Below are 18,764 nucleotides of genomic sequence, written 5' to 3'. Positions count from 1 at the left end.
GACGAAGAGGGGCCACGGGGCGCCAAACCCTAGGGCGGCGCGGCCCCCCTTGGCCGCGCCGGCCTGTGGTGTGGGCCCCCCGTGCCGCCTCTTGACTTGCCCTTCCGCCTACAAATAGCCTCGCGTGACGAAACCCCCGATGCCGAGAGCCACGATACGGAAAACATTGCGAGACGCCGTCGCCGCCGATCCCATCTCGGGGGATCCTGGAGATCGCCTCCGGCACCCTGCCGGAGAGGGGAATCATCTCCCGGAGGACTCTACACCGCCATGGTCGCCTCCGGAGTGATGAGTGAGTAGTCTACCCCTGGACTATGGGTCCATAGCGGTAGCTAGATGGTTGTCTTCTCCCCATTGTGCTATCATTGTCGGATCTTGTGAGCTGCCTATCATGATCAAGATCATCTATATGTAATTCTATATGTTGCGTTTGTTGGGATCCGATGAATAGAGAATACTTGTTATGTTGATTATCAAAGTTATGCTTATGTGTTGTTTATGATCTTGCATGCTCTCCGTTATTAGTAGATGCTCCGGCCAAGTAGATGCTTTTAACTCCAAGAGGGAGTACTTATGCTCGATAGTGGGTTCATGCCGCATTGACACCGGGACAGTGACGAGAAAGTTCTAAGGTTGTGTTGTGCTTGTTGCCACTAGGGATAAAACATTGATGCTATGTCTAAGGATGTAGTTGTTGATTACATTACGCACCATACTTAATGCAATTGTCTGTTGCTTGCAACTTAATGCTGGAGGGGTTCGGATGATAACTCTGAAGGTGGACTTTTTAGGCATAGATGCGGTTGGATGGCGGTCTATGTACTTTGTCGTAATGCCCAATTAAATCTCACTATACTCATCATGATATGTATGTGCATTGTCATGCTCTCTTTATTTGTCAATTGCCCAAGCTGTAATTTGTTCACCCAACATGCTTGTTCGTCTTATGGGAGAGACACCTCTAGTGAGCTGTGGACCCCGGTCCAATTCTCTTTCTTGAAATACAATCTACTTGCAATACTTGTTTCTACTGTTTTCTCTGCAAACAATCATCTTCCACACAATACGGTTAATCCTTTGTTACAGCAAGCCGGTGAGATTGACAACCTCATCTGTTTCGTTGGGGCAAAGTAGTTTGGTTGTGTTGTGCGGGTTCCACGTTGGCGCCGGAATCTCGGTGTTGCGCCGCACTACATCCCGCCGCCATCAACCTTCAACGTGCTTCTTGGCTCCTCCTGGTTCGATAAACCTTGGTTTCTTTCTGAGGGAAAACTTGCTGCTGTGCGCATCATACCTTCCTCTTGGGGTTGCCCAACGAACGTGTGAAATACACGCCATCAGAGGCCACGCGCGAGGCGCCAAGCTCCATGGCTGGTGCCATGGTTAGAGGGCGGAGAGCAACCGCGAGGGCACCTCAGCCCAAGTGGATTGCACCACCGGCAGGGCAAGACAAGATTAATGTTGATGCAGCGGTTTCAAAGTCTGAAAAGAAGGGGCGGTGGCCGCGGTGTGCAGGTCGCGGGATGGCATCTACCTGGGAGCTACGGCGACAGTGTATGCGGGGATTTCTCACCCGAGGACCCTGGAGGCTTTAGCGTGCAGGGAGGCACTGGACGCAGCAGATGACCTTTTGCTAGGCTCAATACATGTGGCTTCACATTGCCTTGAAGTTATAAAAGGCTTGAGTGAAGGAAACATGGGTCGCTTTGGTAGTATCGTTAAGGAGATTAGAGAGAGAACTCGAGTGAGATCCAATACCTCTTTTGTTCACGAGAGGAGGGAATCGAATGGAGAGGCTCATAGGTTAGCAAGGTTTTCTTCTTCCTTGCCAGTAGGTAGATATGTGTGGCTCCTAGCACCACCAGAGGATTTGAACATTGATGTAATCACCGACCTTGCTTAATAAAGATCGGGGAGTCTTGTCAAAAAAAAAATCTAGTATGCATGGTAGAAAGTAATTTCTAGGTAGTGCAATAGTTTTTTTTTCAAATACGACCATGTACTCTACTCTCTCTTTTTTTAGGGGATGCGAGTATGCGACCGTTTACTCGAAGAAAATGAACACTGCAAATGATTAAGGTGGCCCATTAAATTGCCAAAGTTCCATCCATCCATAGCCTAGCCCAGCGTAACCCAGCCAACCCAAAACGATGGCCGTGGCCCATCAAGCGCTTCATTCTTCAAGGCCAGCACACGCCGCACGCAGCATCGGCGATACACCGTCGAGGCCCGCTGAGACCGTACAAGGAATAGGAAACTCCAGGACAATCTCGGCGTCTCGCCGGCGGCCGCCACCGCGATGATCAGCATCCTCGCGCAGGTAACCCCATCCCGACCCCCAGCGCCGTAAATTCGTGCGGTATTCGCGTCTCCCGATTCTAGTCCACGTCCGCCCCGTTCGATTCGTTGGCCGATTGATTGATTCGGTTCGGTTCGTTGGTTTTGGTGTGGATCTGCGCGCAGGAGCGCCTCCTCGGGTTCGCCCTGGGCTCCGTCTCCATGGGTGGCTTCGTCCTCCACCAGCGCCGCGCCATCTACCGCTCCCTTGCCGACGCCGACCAGGCCTCTGGGGCCCCGTCCTTCTCCTATCAGGTCAGCATGTCGTTCGATTCAATTCATTTCTTGCCTGCTTTTGTCAACTGTTGTAGCAATTCGCGTTAATACGAACAGCGCCCAAGGAACATCTTTTAACAACCGGAATGCTGATATCAAATTTCATTAATCTGTTTGTGGAAGTTTCTATTGTTATGAATCTGTTGGTGGAACTTTTGCGGTAGCACCGAAGCTCTAACTTTCGAGGGCTAATTTAGTTACAGTTTATTATTTATCATCAAGTGTCTTTGGGAAATTGAAATGGTCTTGAGAATAAAGCGTTTGTGTTATTTGGTTCAGGGATACTTCCAGCCCACCAGAAAGAAATTGGAACACTTACATTGGTGTCCATGTGCTTTCATGCATTTTCAATATAATTAGTGTAGTTTAAGAATGGGGGCAATTTTTCATGCATTTTCTGTTGTCTAAGCAATGCAAATGTCACTGTGTTTCTTATCCAAAGTGGTTAATGTGGTGGTATTGTTGGCATTGAAAGATTATGGGATACCCCTAACTAAAATATTGAATATGTTATTGAGATGATGACCCGCAGTATGGTGAATGGTCTGTGTGTTCTTAATTAGTTAATCATAAAATTGACTCTAGAAAAAAGAACATAAGCTTGCCAAAATGAAGAACCGGTAGTTAGAGTTTGGAAATCTAAATCTAGTTTTCTTAGTTACGATACCCCATTTGTGCATGATTTCTAGTTAGTGGGTCTACACACAGCGAAACAAAAGTTGTCAATATGGGCTGTAATTAACGAATGATGTAATCACCTCCTAGGAGGCTTGTACCCTTCTTCTGTTCAATGAAAAGAAACGCAAAGTCTTTGCGTTTTCTCGAAAAAAATATGGGCCGTAATTTGTGTTATCATGCACCTGTAAGTAATTGTGTGATTATAGGAGAGAGAGAAAGTGAGCTAGGTTGCTATTATTGTTCATTTTCTAGTCCGTTAGCACTTGCTATGTCATGGCACGGGGGGAGGGGTCTATGTAATATTGGACTATTGTATCTGAGAATTACTTCAAACATCGATTCCACCAAACTTACAAATTATGAATGCTGGTTCCATCAAAACTTCCAAATTGTGAAAGTTAATTAGATCAAATTTCCAAATTATGATTGTACACCTTATAACATTGGTGTCCACGTGCTTTAGTCTTTCCCTTCTCTTCCATTTACTATCTCAGTATTGTACATAAGAAACCAAACAATCACCTCTTGACTCTCATAACCATATGGTTCGTATGGACTCGTGTTTGTCGACAACAATAAATAAATCTTCAGACAGATCAGGTGAAGGTACACAATTATCATGCCTACCTAGTTGGAATGAAATCCTAGTCTTTTTTTTGGCGGGGAAAAGCTAGTCTTCAACTATTCTTCCAGGCAATTGTCGCACGCTGTAGCTTAGATCTAAGAGGATTGTATACTGGATCAATGTCTCGCCCAAGCTGAAGCGCTGAGGTGACTGCTGCCTAGCTTCTGCCCCTGCTGTACAGTTTTGAGGACAGTGACCATTTTTTGTTATTTATCCCCCTTTTTGGCTTCTGTTTTTTTGTTCTGTTAGGTTAGCTTAATTTGGCCCGGTTTTGCGCCGTATTTTGTTTTTTCTTGCTGTAATAATTTGCGTTATTTTGACGCTTTGTTCCAATACCAAATTGCACATATTTTGGTGTCTGCTTGATAAAAACAGATGTGTATGTAGCTTGCTTTTTATTACTTGAAGTTTTCTTGTTTATTTTAGCGGTATTTCTTGGCTCTTGATGGTGAGTGTTCTAACCTTGTTTTGTTGGTTTCCTCAGTCCCTTCTACTCTTTCCTCTGTGTTGAAACAATGCCCTGATATCGGTGTAGAATTTGACGACTCGTTAAATAATCGTTTTTAATGGAGAGTAGAGGTTTTCTTAGTATTGCAGTTGTCTTTTGTACTCAAGATAGTGTATCAATATAGTGTCTGAAAACTTGCAAAATTTATAATGAAATTGGCTATCGAATATATCTTAATAACCACAGCCTGCCAATGGCCACCAGATGGAAGTCATTTTGGCAGAAACTGTTACAGTTCCTTGTTGCATGTGCCAATTCTTTATGTTACAACTTATAAGGAACACCCTCAGTAACTGGGCCTTTTGTATATTCTGCAGACAAGTGAAACCACTGCTAGAAGGGGCTCAGCTGAATTGGCTCACGTATGGAACAAGGCAGTTGACGAGACCCTTGGCCGGCTTGTTGTGTATCTTAGCTCTCGTGGATGGTAATTCAAGCACCAAGAGTGAAGCACTTCTCCCTGTTCAGCTCGTTGTTGTGCTAAATTAAGACACACATGTTCTGCCATTTCTCTGTAGCAATGGTGGAACATAATGCTTTCTTTTACTTTAAAAATGGGTGAGGAGGATAGCCGTCAGATTGATCATGGTGCCCTCCTGCTACACATTTTGCCCCTGGATGTATTGTAGCTTCAGGGGATACACACCCTAACCTCGTTAAAGTGGTTTATTGTCAAAGCTACTATCTGGTGTTAGCAATGCATATTGTAGCAAAGCGGCGTCACCTCAGCCCATAGCGGTGAACTATTGGATATGCCACGCTCGAGTACAGGTGCCTCTGAAATTTGTGGTCGTCGGTCGCATGTAGTGCACAAGTTGAAGGCCAGGACTTCACATTTTATGATTTGTTCAAGATGCATGAATCCCATGCCCGTTTCAAGGACTCGAAAATATAGTTTGTCTGAGTCCAACTGCCATTGTCACACGAAGCTCCCACATGATTTTAGCTCAAATGTTTGCACCGGCTCTATCGCACTTGCACTGTAAGATTTGATCATCAATGTAGAAAATTTTACTAGCTAGAGCACCAAATTAATAATGCTAGTTAGTCCTCAAATCTTTTTATCATTTGCTGGGAAGGAACATATTTATATAGAAAGCGTAACTTTGAAGACCATGCGGTCTTAAAACAATGGAAGGATCATTGTCATGTGTACACATCAGCTGGAAAGTTCGTCAATCTTTCTGAATTGGTCGCTCCGTTTGAAATATGGACCATATTTTGTTTTGTTTTTGTTTTGGCTGGTATATGAAAGTGGAGACGATGAAGCTGAAGCATCAAAATCTTTGAACAAGGACTTTATTTTCATATGATGGAGTCATTAACCTCATCAGCGAGGTGGAGGGGAGATATGTTTCCCCAAAGCTTTGCAAATTGATCTATATGCTCAACGGTTAGGCCATTTTGGTTCTTGATTTGGTTGATCCAAGAATTGTTCTCCAAAGCTTTTCGAATAGTGCACCTTTTCTTATAAGATAAGCCAAAAATGAGGGACGCAATATCTTTAAGGTGGCAACCGTTGATCCAAGCATCTTCCCAAAAAAAGGGCCTTCTTGCCATTGCCTATGGTCACCTTAGTGGTGGTGACCACTCCATTTGAACACTTCATCAAATATATTAGCCAAAAGGTATACTTCCTCCGATTCATATTTTAATATGAATCGGAGGAAGTACTACTTACCTGTCAAAGGTTGTGAGTTTCGTTCGTGTCTAATGTCAGTAATAAGTGAGAGACTTGAAACAAAAGCTTCATCTGGGGTTTATATTACGTGATTCTTCACAGCACGATCGTGCTACTATTTCCCACAATAGCATTCTACTTAGTAGTATTTTCAGGGGAGCGTAGCTGTATTTCTAGAACAGCATCCTTTCCTGCGTAGCTTGGGCTCGAACCACAGAACTCACCTAATTTACATGCAGCCCGCCTGCATGGCCTAACTCTCTAGGCCCACATATAAACTATCCGACCATTATCCCCTACTACAGTAGTACATTCATCCGTACGGGCCTAACGAGCCCATTATGCAATCGACTTCGGCGCGGTCACCGCCTCAGCGTCGCCGTGCGCCACGCCCACGCGGCGCCGCGCCACGGCGTACGCCAGCCCGAGAGCCGCGACAACCACCACCGCGGCGCCGACGAACACGCCTGCAACCACGCCAGCGCGGACAGCGCTTCCGCGTCGAGCCATCCTCGCCGGCGCCACGCCCCCTTCCGCCTGGTCGGCCCTGGCCACGCTCGCCGCCGACGCGCCGGCGCCCGGCACAACCACCGCCCCCCTCGGCTGCCCGACTCGCGGAGAGAGCGCGGGCGCTCCGGAAACGCGCTCGCTGGGGTGGAAGAACTCGTACGCCGCCGGCGACAGCGCGAGCGGGCTCTCGAACGGCAGCCCGTGCGGGTGCGCCTCCGACGAGCGCCTCTCCTGCGCCTCCCCGGCCGGCAGCAGCAGCAGGAGAGCGATCACCACCAGCGCCGCCATCTCCATGGTTCTTTAGCCAAGCTGCTTGATCTTGCAGGTCACATAGGTGTGCAGGTGAGCGCATGCCTTGCACACCCCCATGCCTCCTTATATAGACGATCCACGAGCTAAGGTACACAGTACGTAGGATAGGAGTACGCGAGCGAGCCAGCAAAGGGCGAGAGGCTTTGCTTCCACTTCAACTCTCGATTGCAGTCGTGGCGAGGCGAAAGGGGAGCAGAATGATGAGGGGGTGTGGAGGGATGGAATGATGTCCCGGCCTCTTCGATCGGCTTTGCAAATGTGTGCAGGAGATGTCCATGCCTCCATAGGATATCATCGAGAGTGAGGCACAAACCTCGACTAATCTTGTTTATTCTGGCTAGCTAGAGGCTCAATCATAGCTTTCCCAGCAAGCATTTCAGAACACTGTTTATTTTACAAGACGCCTTTCAGGCAGCTTTCTGTTTGCTTTACGTGTGCTTTCGGGCTGCTAATGATGGATGCATCCTTTGCCACACTGATATACAAACAAACTGACAAAGAACTTGCATAGGTAGATATAAGCATCAACTTCAATCAGCACTGCATCGCTTGTTAATTCAGGTATGAAATGATACATCATGGAGGAACCTGATCCGCATAATATACCACCCTGAAAAACGCACACACTACTTGAATTCTCGAATGCACAAGGGCATGATCGAGTTGCAGCCCCCGCCCGATTCGTCGTCCTCGCTGCCCATCCAGCCGTGCCGGATACTCAAGAGCAAGGCGCACGCACCGGCGAGGAGCCGGGAGCAATTGAACAGGCGTGCGAGCGGCGCCTCCATGCCCCCACGTTGCCGTCGCCTTTACTCCTCCCCCGTCTTTAATTTCCAGGCAGGTAGTGCCTGCGGCAGCGGTGGACCGTGCACCCACGGAGGCTATCATGCATAGCCTGCCTGAATGTCTTCTGCAGTGGAGCTGCATACTGTATCAATTTCTTTGGAGAGCCAGGATCAGAAAACATGCATTAATTTCGAAAAGTTAAGGGCTCAATGCTGGTAGCCTGGTAGTCTCGTGGTTGCTTGCTAGTGTTTTTCTTTCTTACTTGCTAGGGTTACGTCCTCCTCACCGGTGATACCACCGGTCTGCTCCGCTTCCGGTGGCCTTGGGGCCTTAGAGATGTGGCGGACCATGGTTCTCGCCGGCGGGGAGTTTCCGTTCTTAATTTAGTTTGTTTTTCGGTTTCTTTTTTGAAATGGTGAGGCGACGGCTACATCTTGAAGCCATAATAAGCTCCTCCCCGTCCTATCCTCGTTTCGGTGATGCATCTAGCTTAACGGAGGACGCGTGGAGCGTACCTGTTGGATTTCTTGGGATCCGGTCAGTTTTCATGTTTGTTGGCGTGGTTTCATGTCAGTCTGATCTACGGTTGTCATCATTAGCGATGGTTGCTGCTTGCGGTGCGTCGGTCCTTTGGGACCTTAGCACGACGACTACGACAAGCTTTGCCTGACTCCCGTCTATCTACTACAACAAGCTCTACAACGGCAAGCTTTCCCTAACTCCGGCGATGGAGGGTGATGACAACGGTGCGCCTTCGACTCGTGCTAGTGTCTGTAGTCATCGCTAGGTGGTCCGAGTACCAATTTGTAATTTTATTTACCTTTTGGGCTATTTGTACTACCGTTGATGATTATCAATAGATCAGTGGATTTCTAGCAAAAAAAAGGCCGTTTTTTCATCCAATTTTAAAGGGTTCGTCTATGTCACATTCAACTGAGATTTTTCAGGTGTCATGCGCAGCCATCCCTAACCCCTAGCTTTAGAAGTTAACTAAACCGTAGACTTAAGAAAATTTTGGTCAACCAAACTTTAGTTAAATCCTTAAAAAATGTAGAGTTTATGTACATACATGCAAGGCCCAACAAAGGGGAGACAAAAAAAAACTGGAACTACAGGGACTGGGGAGACAACATTTCTGAAAATCCTATGGTTTTAGATCTACAAAAGCAGCAATCCCCATAAAGGGGAAAAAGCGAAGCTAGGAACTAGTTATGAGAACAAAGTTTTTAAAAATCTTGCACTTTTATTACCTTTCCACTTCTATTTTTCACGAAAACCCAAAAGCCATACATTTCGAAATTTCGATGCATTGGTAGGAAACGAAGATTATATGTACAAGTTTAAAGGAGGACTAACGGCAGGTGACATAGGCATCCCCAATGGGCCTGCCGAAGAAGATACCCGGGGTTTACTGAAGGCCCGCGACCCGAAGAATAAGAAGATTCGGAAGCCCAAGATACTATTAAGGAAAGTTAGAGTTGTAATAGGAATCATTATTTGTAATCTTGCGGGATGGGTTAGAAACCTTCCCGGACTCTGTAAACTTGTATGTCACGAAACCCTCGGCTCCACCTCCTATATAAGGGGGAGTCGAGGGACAAAGAAAGGATCGAATCATTGTCTGACAAACCCTAGTTTTACATCGTCGAGTACTTTTCGGCTGAAACCTTCGAGATCTACTTGCCCTCTACATCCAACGAAACCCTAGTCTACTACTTGTAGGCATTGACAAGTTAATACCTTGTCACCAGGCCATATAACTCGACCCAAAACAATTAGGGAAGTAGTTGGCGAAGACCACTGACTCCCTCGTCCGCCCACTGTCGTGCCTCGATCTTGATGCTACAGAACAGGGAAGCCACCGATGGATAATAAGTGTCAAAAACTGCAGCGTTCCTATTTCCATATCTATTATGCGGTGAGCATGATCAGTGACGAGGTTACCCTTGCGCAGATGGCGAGGTGCGGTCCCCACCACCAGAAACCATCAAAACCTCTTTTTAGTGAGATATTGATACACTAGTGGAAAAGAGGCCTTTCGTCCCAAGCAAATGTCCCCGTTTTGAACCAAACCGGGATCAATGGGGGGCATTGGTCCCGGTTCATCATGAAAACCCTTTAGTCCCGGTTCGTTTGGACCCTTTAGTCCCGGTTGGTAATACAATCCGGGACTAAAGGGCGGTCTATGGGGCAAAAGTCTTTAGTCCCGGTTCGGGACTAAAGGGTTTTTTTGCCTCCCCATGCACCTCCACCCCCCCCCCCCCTTGGATCGCCTTTTTTAACACTGTAAAATATAAAAGAAAATGATAGAAAATTCAAAAAATAAAATCTTTTCAGATTCTTGTATGTTATGCAACCTACAATTAGGGAAAATTAACAAATTTGAGTTTTCACTTTTTTTTTGCAAAAAAGGTTTGAAAAATGGTAAAACTGCATTAACTTTTGCATACGACGTCGAAAAAAAACGTGTAATATATCGAAATCATCGTGGGAAAAAGTTACATCCGAATTTAAAAAATTCCAAATGAAGATATGAAAGCAGGAAGATTTTAGTTTTTGCCAGAAATTCGGAATTTTATATTTTTAATGTTTTTAAAATAATAATTACATCATGCATAAAGATTACTATTACTTAACCATAAAGTTAGCCAATTTTTAGAATTTCAAATTTTCAAGTTTGGCAAAAAAGTATTAAAAAATAATAAGTTAAAAAACTATTATAATACAAATTAAAAAATTAAAATTATAATACCATTACCACAACATGTTATTACGTCATTAGTTTTGTTTATTAAAATAATTATTTGGAATTCGAATAATAAATAAGTGTGACATCGACCAACATGTTAATAGGATTGATATGATACTAGTATCACAACATGCGCGCGTAGCACTTGGAAGCGGGATGGGAAAGGAACTTGGAAGTTAAGCGTGCTAGTCTTTGGAGTAGTGGGAGGATGGGTGACCGAGCGGGAAGTTGGACCATGGATAAGTAATTTGACTATTGATTAAGCGTAGTTAGAGATTAAGGAGATTAAGTGTAGTTAGAAACTAAACTAGTTAAATAACTAAAATACTAGAAATTCTGAAAAAATAGAAAAAAAAGAGGAGCGAAAAATAATTGGACATAACCAAATAGATTAAAAAAATAACGAAATAACCTTTAGTCCCGGTTCGTGTTACAAACCGGGACTAAAGGTTATTTTCCTCGACGCGCACCAGCAGCCCACGTGGCGGGACCATTAGTTCCGGTTTATTTTACAACCGGGTCTAAAAGGGGGGACCTTTAGTCCCGGATGGTTGGTCCCGGTTCCAAAACCGGGACTAAAGGCCCTTACCAACCGGGATTACAGGCCCGTTTTCCACTAGTGATAAGAAATGATTTCATTGCAATTTTGCAAGGTTGAGATGGATTTTTTAGGGATTTTTTGTGTAACAAAAATTCTAACAAAAATATACACGTTGTAATACAAAAGTTATATTGATTTGTGAAGTTTGAATTTACCAAGCTGTGGTATTTGAGATTAAAAAATATAAATTTCTTGAATTTCATATTCAAATATATTTGCTACCACTTGTTATTTTTGTGTAAGCCAAATACAATAACGGTTGCATCTGAATATTTTTCGGTGAATCTTGTACTTCACCCATTCTTTTATGTAAATTTTCTGTTTTGATTTAGTGTCAAAAATACAATCAAAATTAGTGGGACATGGTGTTTACTCACAACTTCTCCATTTTGTAAACTACAAGTTGTGTGGATTTTTTTTTTGTAGAAAGGCGACTTAAAATGGTCAATCACTTAGATTAATATAGGCGTATGACGAGTGAGGTTGGTATCAGAATGGTTGATTCAAAGGCTTAGGAAAGTGGTGGAACTAAACAAATGAGACTATCTGTAGATAGACAATCTTATTTCTCAATTTCGCTGGACACGGGACTAGTAGATGATTTGCTTAAGGAACTGCGCTAGAGGTATCTGCTAGCTCGGCATTCTGATGTGTCCGTTGGTTAATTAACTGTCATGCTGGCAGAGGTGTCTGTTGCAGCTAGTTAACTAAGTGCAGACTGTTGTTTTGGAATCTTATGTTGCATTAGTGGTGCTGATGTAGATAATCATATGCCCATGGAAGCATGTCTTGTAGCGTATGATTGCTCCTTTTCGACATCGGAGGGAACACGAGTATTGGGAGTAATTCAAAGAACAGGGATACAGATGTAGAGTATTTGTTATCTGCTTGGTTTGATGCTAAACTTTGGCTACCGAACTATCTTGCCGCACTAAAAAGTTACTCATGTTTTACAACTCTTTATCATCAGTAAGTTATTAAACGGTGGTTGGTTCTTAGTGACAAAAGGCCAAAAAGTTTTGCTATTTTTGGCGGCTAATTTGTCCCTTTCTTTTCATAGGGTTCAGGTTTTTTGTTTGACTTCAACGAGGGGACGTGTTTCATCACATGTGTCCTCTCCTATTCGCCTAGAGAGAGGGCAAGTCTCAACGTGCCGACCCATTCAAGGTTTTTTGTCCGTGGATATGTCCGTCTGGACCCATTTCTAGCCCAAATATGAGATGGATTTGTGTCCAAATCAGAGACAACACGGACATTTTTTTTTTGTCCTTCCCTAGCCCACAGTTAGCCACACACCATTCCACTCCACCTCTCCCAAATCCCTAAAATTCTGTGGCCGAAGCGCCTCTCACCGCAACCGCCCCCGCAGCCATAGGCATAGCTAGCACCACCGCACCCCAGTTGAAGAGAAGGAGCTCACCCTGGAGCAGAGGGCCAACGAGAGTAGAAAATGGGCTGACCGAGCAAGAAAGATGCAGTGGCAGCAAAGGCCCTGGCCTTGGAACAAGCCACCAACATTCACTAACGCGCCACCGCCAACCACCATCACCATCCAAGCAGCCGCACAGTGACTTTCCTCATAGTCAACAGGCGTTCGCTAACGACACGGCCAACATCAACACCCCCACGACATCGAGGTTGGGATCTTCCCGAAACCTTCCACCTCGGCGTCTTGAGTCGCCCGTCCTCTCAATGTCACCGCCGCCGTGCGGGTTCCTACCCGGACCCTTCCCGCCAACATCTCGATTCACCACACTCTGTGACAGCTCAACGAAGGTCGACGATTCTTTGCCCATCGTCCCTATGGTGCCACCACTTGATCTCAACGCAACACCTATGGCTGACAACTCCCGAAACTTGTTCTCCTCCAACAACTCGCTGATGCCCAAAACTTGTTCGAGGAAATACAACCCCCAAGTGTCGGCCCCGACGTTGGCCAATCTGGTGTACTATGAGGATGATGATAATTGTGTCATGACGTACATGCTCAGTTATGGTGGATAAGATACTCAAGAAGATGGTAGCCAAGCATCCTAAGAAGAGGGGTTCGATATCGAGAATTAGCTCACTCAACAAGCCCTTGCACGAACTGAGACGACAAATCAAGAGAACCGGAGCATACATGGAGGATGAGGACATGTTGATTGTCAATGCATGGATGGAAATTGGATAATATCCTTTGTGGTGACGAGAAAAAATGGAGGAGCAGGACAAGGTTCGTACACGACGGCGGCGCCGAAGCTCCTTGCCGGGTTGATGCCGGTGCCGGTCATTGGAATGGTGGCCAGGTGCACCACAAACACCGCAAAGCCAATCGGCAAGGGAGCCAGCACCTGAGAAACAATCATCCATAGCTCTTAGCAGAAACTCGCCCCCTCTAATTTCAAAACGAAATGGACGTTAACTAACTCGATGCGAGTGTGATCCCTAGGGCAAATGCTCACTGGGATGTGACTGTCATCGGCGTAGATCTAACGCACATTATTTTATATAATAGAAAAAATGGAGGAGCATGACAAGGTTCGTAAGTACTTCCATGAGCATAGAAAGTTTGTGCCTATAATGGTGATCGGAATGAATTTTCTATTGAAAAGAGCTAGGGGTTCATCCAATCAGAATGCAACATGTTTTGCCGTATGTATGACCACGTCAAGGGCCGACCTGCGAGTGGCATTGGAGTCAAATACTTGGTATATTTCATTCCTTCTACATATGAGCATATATATATTATTGCTCTCGATATCCGTGAATGTATCTTATTGTTGCATCTATATTTATAGACGTTTCAAGCATTGGACATCTTCAAGTCCAACTATGGGGTTAAACCATTTACCTTGAATCATTGTTGGAGGGAGATCAAAGAATTTCCCAAGTGGTAGCAACTCTGTGGATCACACAAAAAAGGTGACGGCAGTAATTCTTCTGAAACAAAGTAACGTGCCAGCGGTTCATTGGTCATCGACCTTGATGATGGCTGTAAGGGTACATTGCCCCTATGTGTGGTTTTGGTAATTAATGACAACCCCTATGGACTAATGTTTTCATTGAGTTTATATGAAGGAATATTCCATAGGTACTACTTGCTCTCCATGTGTTGGATTCAAGTATGGATGCCATGAAGATAAATGTATACCTTGTGTATTGGATCAAGAACATCGTATGAGAAGATACAAGGTTGAGTTGGACAAGTTCAAGATGAGTATCTTGAGTGGGTCACATGCTTGAAGCTTGTCGTCCATTTGGTGATAATGGACATGTGAAGATGTGCATCAATGGGGCTTTCCCATCATAGTGTATGGGGGAGCATTTGTGAGTCTTCACAAAGCAACATTGGTCAAGTGTGGCATTCCGGCTTGAGTGAAGCTTGAAGAGTTATCATCAAGATCAAGCGGGATGCGCAAGGCAAAGGTATGACCTTGCTAGGTTTTCCTTTTACCGGTCTCAAGGTGGATGTTGGGAGACCGGATTATAGGATAGATAGCCGCACTATTAAGAGGGGCTTTCGGTTGAGTAACTTGATCACATCGTCTTAGGGAGCTCAATCCTTTGCATACTTTGCATATCCTTATTTCTTCTTGGTGTTTCTCTATGTGAGGTTCTTGAGCTTGTTGCTAGCTTTATAACAAGCCCAAGTTCATCGAAAACGGAGTTCGCATGCATCTTCTATTGCGTTTTCGAGGTTGGGTGATTTTACCGGTTATTCATGATATAAGGTTCTATCCTTTTATATTCATGATAAAATCCCATCCTACAGTTTCTTGTGTTTGCACTTTCTATTGGATATCATTTGTTGTTATCTTTCCAACAAAATTGGTTTCATGTTAATCGGAGTTCGGGAGCAATAGTTATTAAAGAAAAGGTAAAAGAAGAAAAAGAAAAAGAAAAGAAAAAAAGGGGACGGCTGCCCGGTCTCCGACCGGTCGACCGGGCCACACACCGGCCCACCCGGGACAGCCCCGGTCTCCGACCGGCCAACCGGCCCAGACGCTGGGCAGCCCAGCTTGCCCTCCGGTCCGACCGGACCCGGACTGGGCCGCCTCAGCCGCCCAGCCCACGCGGCGCCTCCCCCGCGCCGACTGCCTCCGCGCCGCCCACGCGGCATTGGGCCGCCTGCCCGCCCGCCGCTGCCCCTGCTGGGCCGCTCGCCCCGCGCGCCCCGGCTGGGCCTTTGAGCGCCCGGCGGCCCACCTCCCCGTGCGCTGCCTTGCCTATCCGCCGTCCGTAGCAGCACAGCCCCGCCCGGCTGCTGGGCCGGCCGGACCGGCCGGGCCACCGGCCTCCTCGGCGCCGGGCCGGTCGACCGGCCGGGCAGCCGGCCTGGGCCACTTTTTGGAGCTTTTTTTTCTGCCCGTTTTTCCGTCTTTTTCCCCAACAGCTTATTTTTCCACTTGGGCTATAAATACCTTTCTTCCACCTTGAGCCCAAGTACTTCTTCCCTATTCTCTCACCTCCATTGTTGCATTTGAAGAAGTTGCTCTCTCTCTTGTTCCCCCCATGATTCTTGCTCATATTTGAGGATTTGAGAGAGGAGATCTAGATCTACACTTCCACCAAACCAATTCTTCTCTAAGTGAGGGAATCTCTTGGGATCTAGATCTTGGAGTCTTTAGTTGACTTTCCCCCTTGTTCTTTCTCTCCAATCTCATCCTAGCATTCGTTGCTTTGGTGGGATTTGAGTGTGAAGGACTTGAACACCTCTGGTGTTCTTGCTTTGCATCATTGCATAGTGTTGAGCTCTCCACCATGATTTGTTCGAGTGAGAGACCGTGAGCTTGTTACTCTTGGAGGGAGACCTCCTAGTTGGCTTGGCGGTTGGTGCTCCGGTGATCTCTTCAAGAAGATTGTGAAGAGGCCCGGGCTTCTCCTTCGTGGAGCTTGTGAAGTGGTTGTAGAGCTTGCCATCTCCGGAGCGGAGGAAAAGCTAACCATAAGGAAAGGGCCATTATCCTTCGTGGGTGTGGTTCGGAGAATAGGGTGAGCCTTCGTTGCGCGGGGAATCCTTCGTGGGACCTCCACTCCTCCAAACGTGACGTACCTTGTTGCAAAGCAAGGGAACACGGGAATACATCCTCGTCTCCGCGTGCCTCGGTTATTTCTATACCCAAGCTCTCTTTCCTTGTGATAGCCATCGTGCTTGAAGTACATATATCTTGCTATCACTTGTGCTACATATATGTTGTGCCTATCTTGCTTAGCTCTAGTTGCTATTGTTACACTTAGTTGAGCTTAGCATATTTAGGGTTTGTGCTTGTAAACTAAACGATAGTTTAATTCCGCATTCTTACAAGACAAATCCGAAAGAGTTTGTAATTGCCTATTCACCCCCCCTCTAGGCGACATCTCGATCTTTCAATTGGTATCGAGCAAGGTCTCTCCTTGTTTTAGGCTTCACCGCCTTGAGAGTAAAGATGTCGGCTAGTAATTTAGTGCACAATGACACAATTATCTTTGTTGGCACAAATTATCATTTGTGGCGAAATTGCTTGCTTTGTAAACTTCGGATCTTGTGTCCAAACATTGAGAAATTTCTAGATGTCGGTTTTTCTCCTCCGATGGATCCTCAAAATCTATCTTTAGAGGATGAGAAAAACTTACATCTTGAAGCTCAAGTATCTAATGAGCTTTTATTCTCCTTGAGACCCGATTTTCGTAGGTTCTTGATATATATAAAGCGAAAATCGTCTCATGAGATGTGGATCAAGCTTAAGGAAATGTTTGGTGGATCCACTACTCAATTGGTCGGTGGTGACTCCGAGGAGCTCTCTTCCCCTTCACATCATGAAGAGCTCCAAGTTGCTTCCACCTCCCGGTCGTGATGAGTTATCATCTTCTTCCACTTCACCAACGTGTAGCAAGACACGAGGTAATGATATTGTGAGTGGTGAGGAAAATTGCAATGTTGATATTGTGCTCAATAGTGATGATTCTTCATCTCTATCCCATTGCAATGCTTCCTTTTTGGACTTAAACACATGTAGCATAGAAAATAATATACATGCTTGTGTTGATAGCCCTTGCATATCATGTGTAAATTGCTTACATAGAACTCATGATGATATGCTTACCTTGTCTTGTTCCCATAATCGAAATGCTCCTATTTCCTCTAGTTGGTTGTTGACTAACAATGTAGAGGAAACCGAACACTCTATGGATCAAGACACTATTTCAAATGAGGATTCAAGAATATCTTCATCTTCATTCTCCGGTTTGCACATGTGCCTTATGGCAAAAGGATCAAAGGTATCTCCTACTTTGACTCCTAACACATCCTCTAATGATGAGAATGATGATGATGATAATGATGAAGAATATAATACCTTGGTGCATAATATGGCAATGGTATATGCTTCTCTTCATGGTAATAAAGAAGCTCGTGCTAATCTCGAACACTCTATGGATACCTTGAATAAATATAGGGAAACCATAGTGGAGTTGGAGTCCCATTTTGAAAATGAGGAAATGAGATTCACTCTCCTCAAGCATGAGCTAAAACATGAGAAGCATACTAATTTTATGCTTACACAAAAAATTGAATCCTATGAGCTTGAAAATGAAAAATCTATTGATGATGCTTGTGCTACTAATTCTACTTCTTGTGAAGCATCTATCTTAAAGGAGAATGTTGAGTTGAGGGCTCAACTTGAGTTGCTAACTAGCAATTATAGGGATTTGGAAGAAAGTCATAAAAAGCTCTCGGGCTCTCATGATGACCTTCTAACTTCCTATGATGGGCTAAAGTTAGCTCATGAGGCTAGTATCACCAAGGTAACATCTTGTGAGCCTCATGTGGACGTTAGCACAATCTCTACTACAAATGCTATATTGCCATGTGCTAGTCCTTGTAATCCATCTAGTCAAACTAGTGATACACCTTGTGTTGGATTACTTTCTTTGCCTTGTTGCTCTAACAATGAAGCTTCTACTTCCTCTAGTACTTGTATTTCTACTAACCATGTAGAGGAAATCAAAGAGCTCGAGGCCCAAGTCCTTTCTTTGAAGAAAGACTTGGAAAAACGTCATGAAGGGAAATCCGCACTTGACAAGATGCTAAGTGTGCAACAATCCCCCAATGACAAGAGTGGACTTGGATTCAACTCCAATAACAAGAACAAGTCCAAGAGCAAGAGCAACAAGAAGAAGGGCCAAGATAAAGTCAAGAATCCGGCCAAGTTGGTTTGCTTCAAGTGCAAGGTTGAAGGGCATCATGTTAGATCATGCCCATTGAAGAACAAGAAGCACTTGAGTGAGAAACAGCAAGGGAAACGGCCACAAGGTCAAGGTCAAGCTCATGCTCGACCTCAAGTTAAAGATAGGCCACTTCCCAAGAAGAATCAAGATATTGTTCCCCAAGAGAAGAAATCAATAAAGAAGAGAAAGGGGAACACTTGCTACTTATGCCGTGAGAAGGGGCACTTTGCTTCTTCTTGCTTAGGTGGTACCTTATCCAACCCTATAATTGTTGATGATGATTATACTCTAGGGAAGGATAAGGATGGCAATGTGTTTGCCAAGTTTGTTGGAACTCAAAGTGGTTTCAAGAAAAGAACCATTTGGGTTGCCAAGCCTATTGTGACTAACCTCTTAGGACCCAACTTGGTTGGGGACCAACAATCTCAAACTTGATCAATAGGTACAAATGGAGGTCATTGGAGACTTGGCTACTTCATGAAGAATTAAGGGATCTTCATATATTATATTTTT

At 45.1% G+C, this 18,764-nt stretch overlaps 1 protein-coding gene across 1 annotated transcript; it reads left to right on the top strand.

Annotated features, from left to right (window-relative positions):
- The first annotated feature begins 2,217 nt into the window (after positions 1–2,217).
- Positions 2,218–5,175, top strand: LOC124708517. Its single transcript, XM_047240201.1, has 3 exons — positions 2,218–2,320; positions 2,464–2,592; positions 4,742–5,175. The coding sequence occupies exons 1-3, from the start codon at positions 2,300–2,302 to the stop codon at positions 4,853–4,855; spliced, it is 264 nt and encodes an 87-aa protein (XP_047096157.1). The 5' UTR covers positions 2,218–2,299; the 3' UTR covers positions 4,856–5,175.
- Positions 5,176–18,764: the final 13,589 nt, after the last annotated feature.

Source organism: Lolium rigidum, chromosome 4 (genome assembly GCF_022539505.1).
Source record: "Lolium rigidum isolate FL_2022 chromosome 4, APGP_CSIRO_Lrig_0.1, whole genome shotgun sequence".
Taxonomy (NCBI): Eukaryota; Viridiplantae; Streptophyta; class Magnoliopsida; order Poales; family Poaceae; genus Lolium; species Lolium rigidum.
Note: the sequence above shows the minus strand (reverse complement) of the source record. Positions and strands in the feature narration are given on the sequence as shown.

What these genes read in the sequence shown, in the direction of transcription:
- LOC124708517 (XM_047240201.1), top strand. Translation starts at nt 2,300, where the DNA reads ATGATCAGCATCCTCGCGCAG. An exon ending in TGATCAGCATCCTCGCGCAG is followed by an intron (nt 2,321 to 2,463) that starts GTAACCCCATCC and finishes ATCTGCGCGCAG; the next exon opens with GAGCGCCTCCTCGGGTTCGC. An exon ending in CCCCGTCCTTCTCCTATCAG is followed by an intron (nt 2,593 to 4,741) that starts GTCAGCATGTCG and finishes TATATTCTGCAG; the next exon opens with ACAAGTGAAACCACTGCTAG.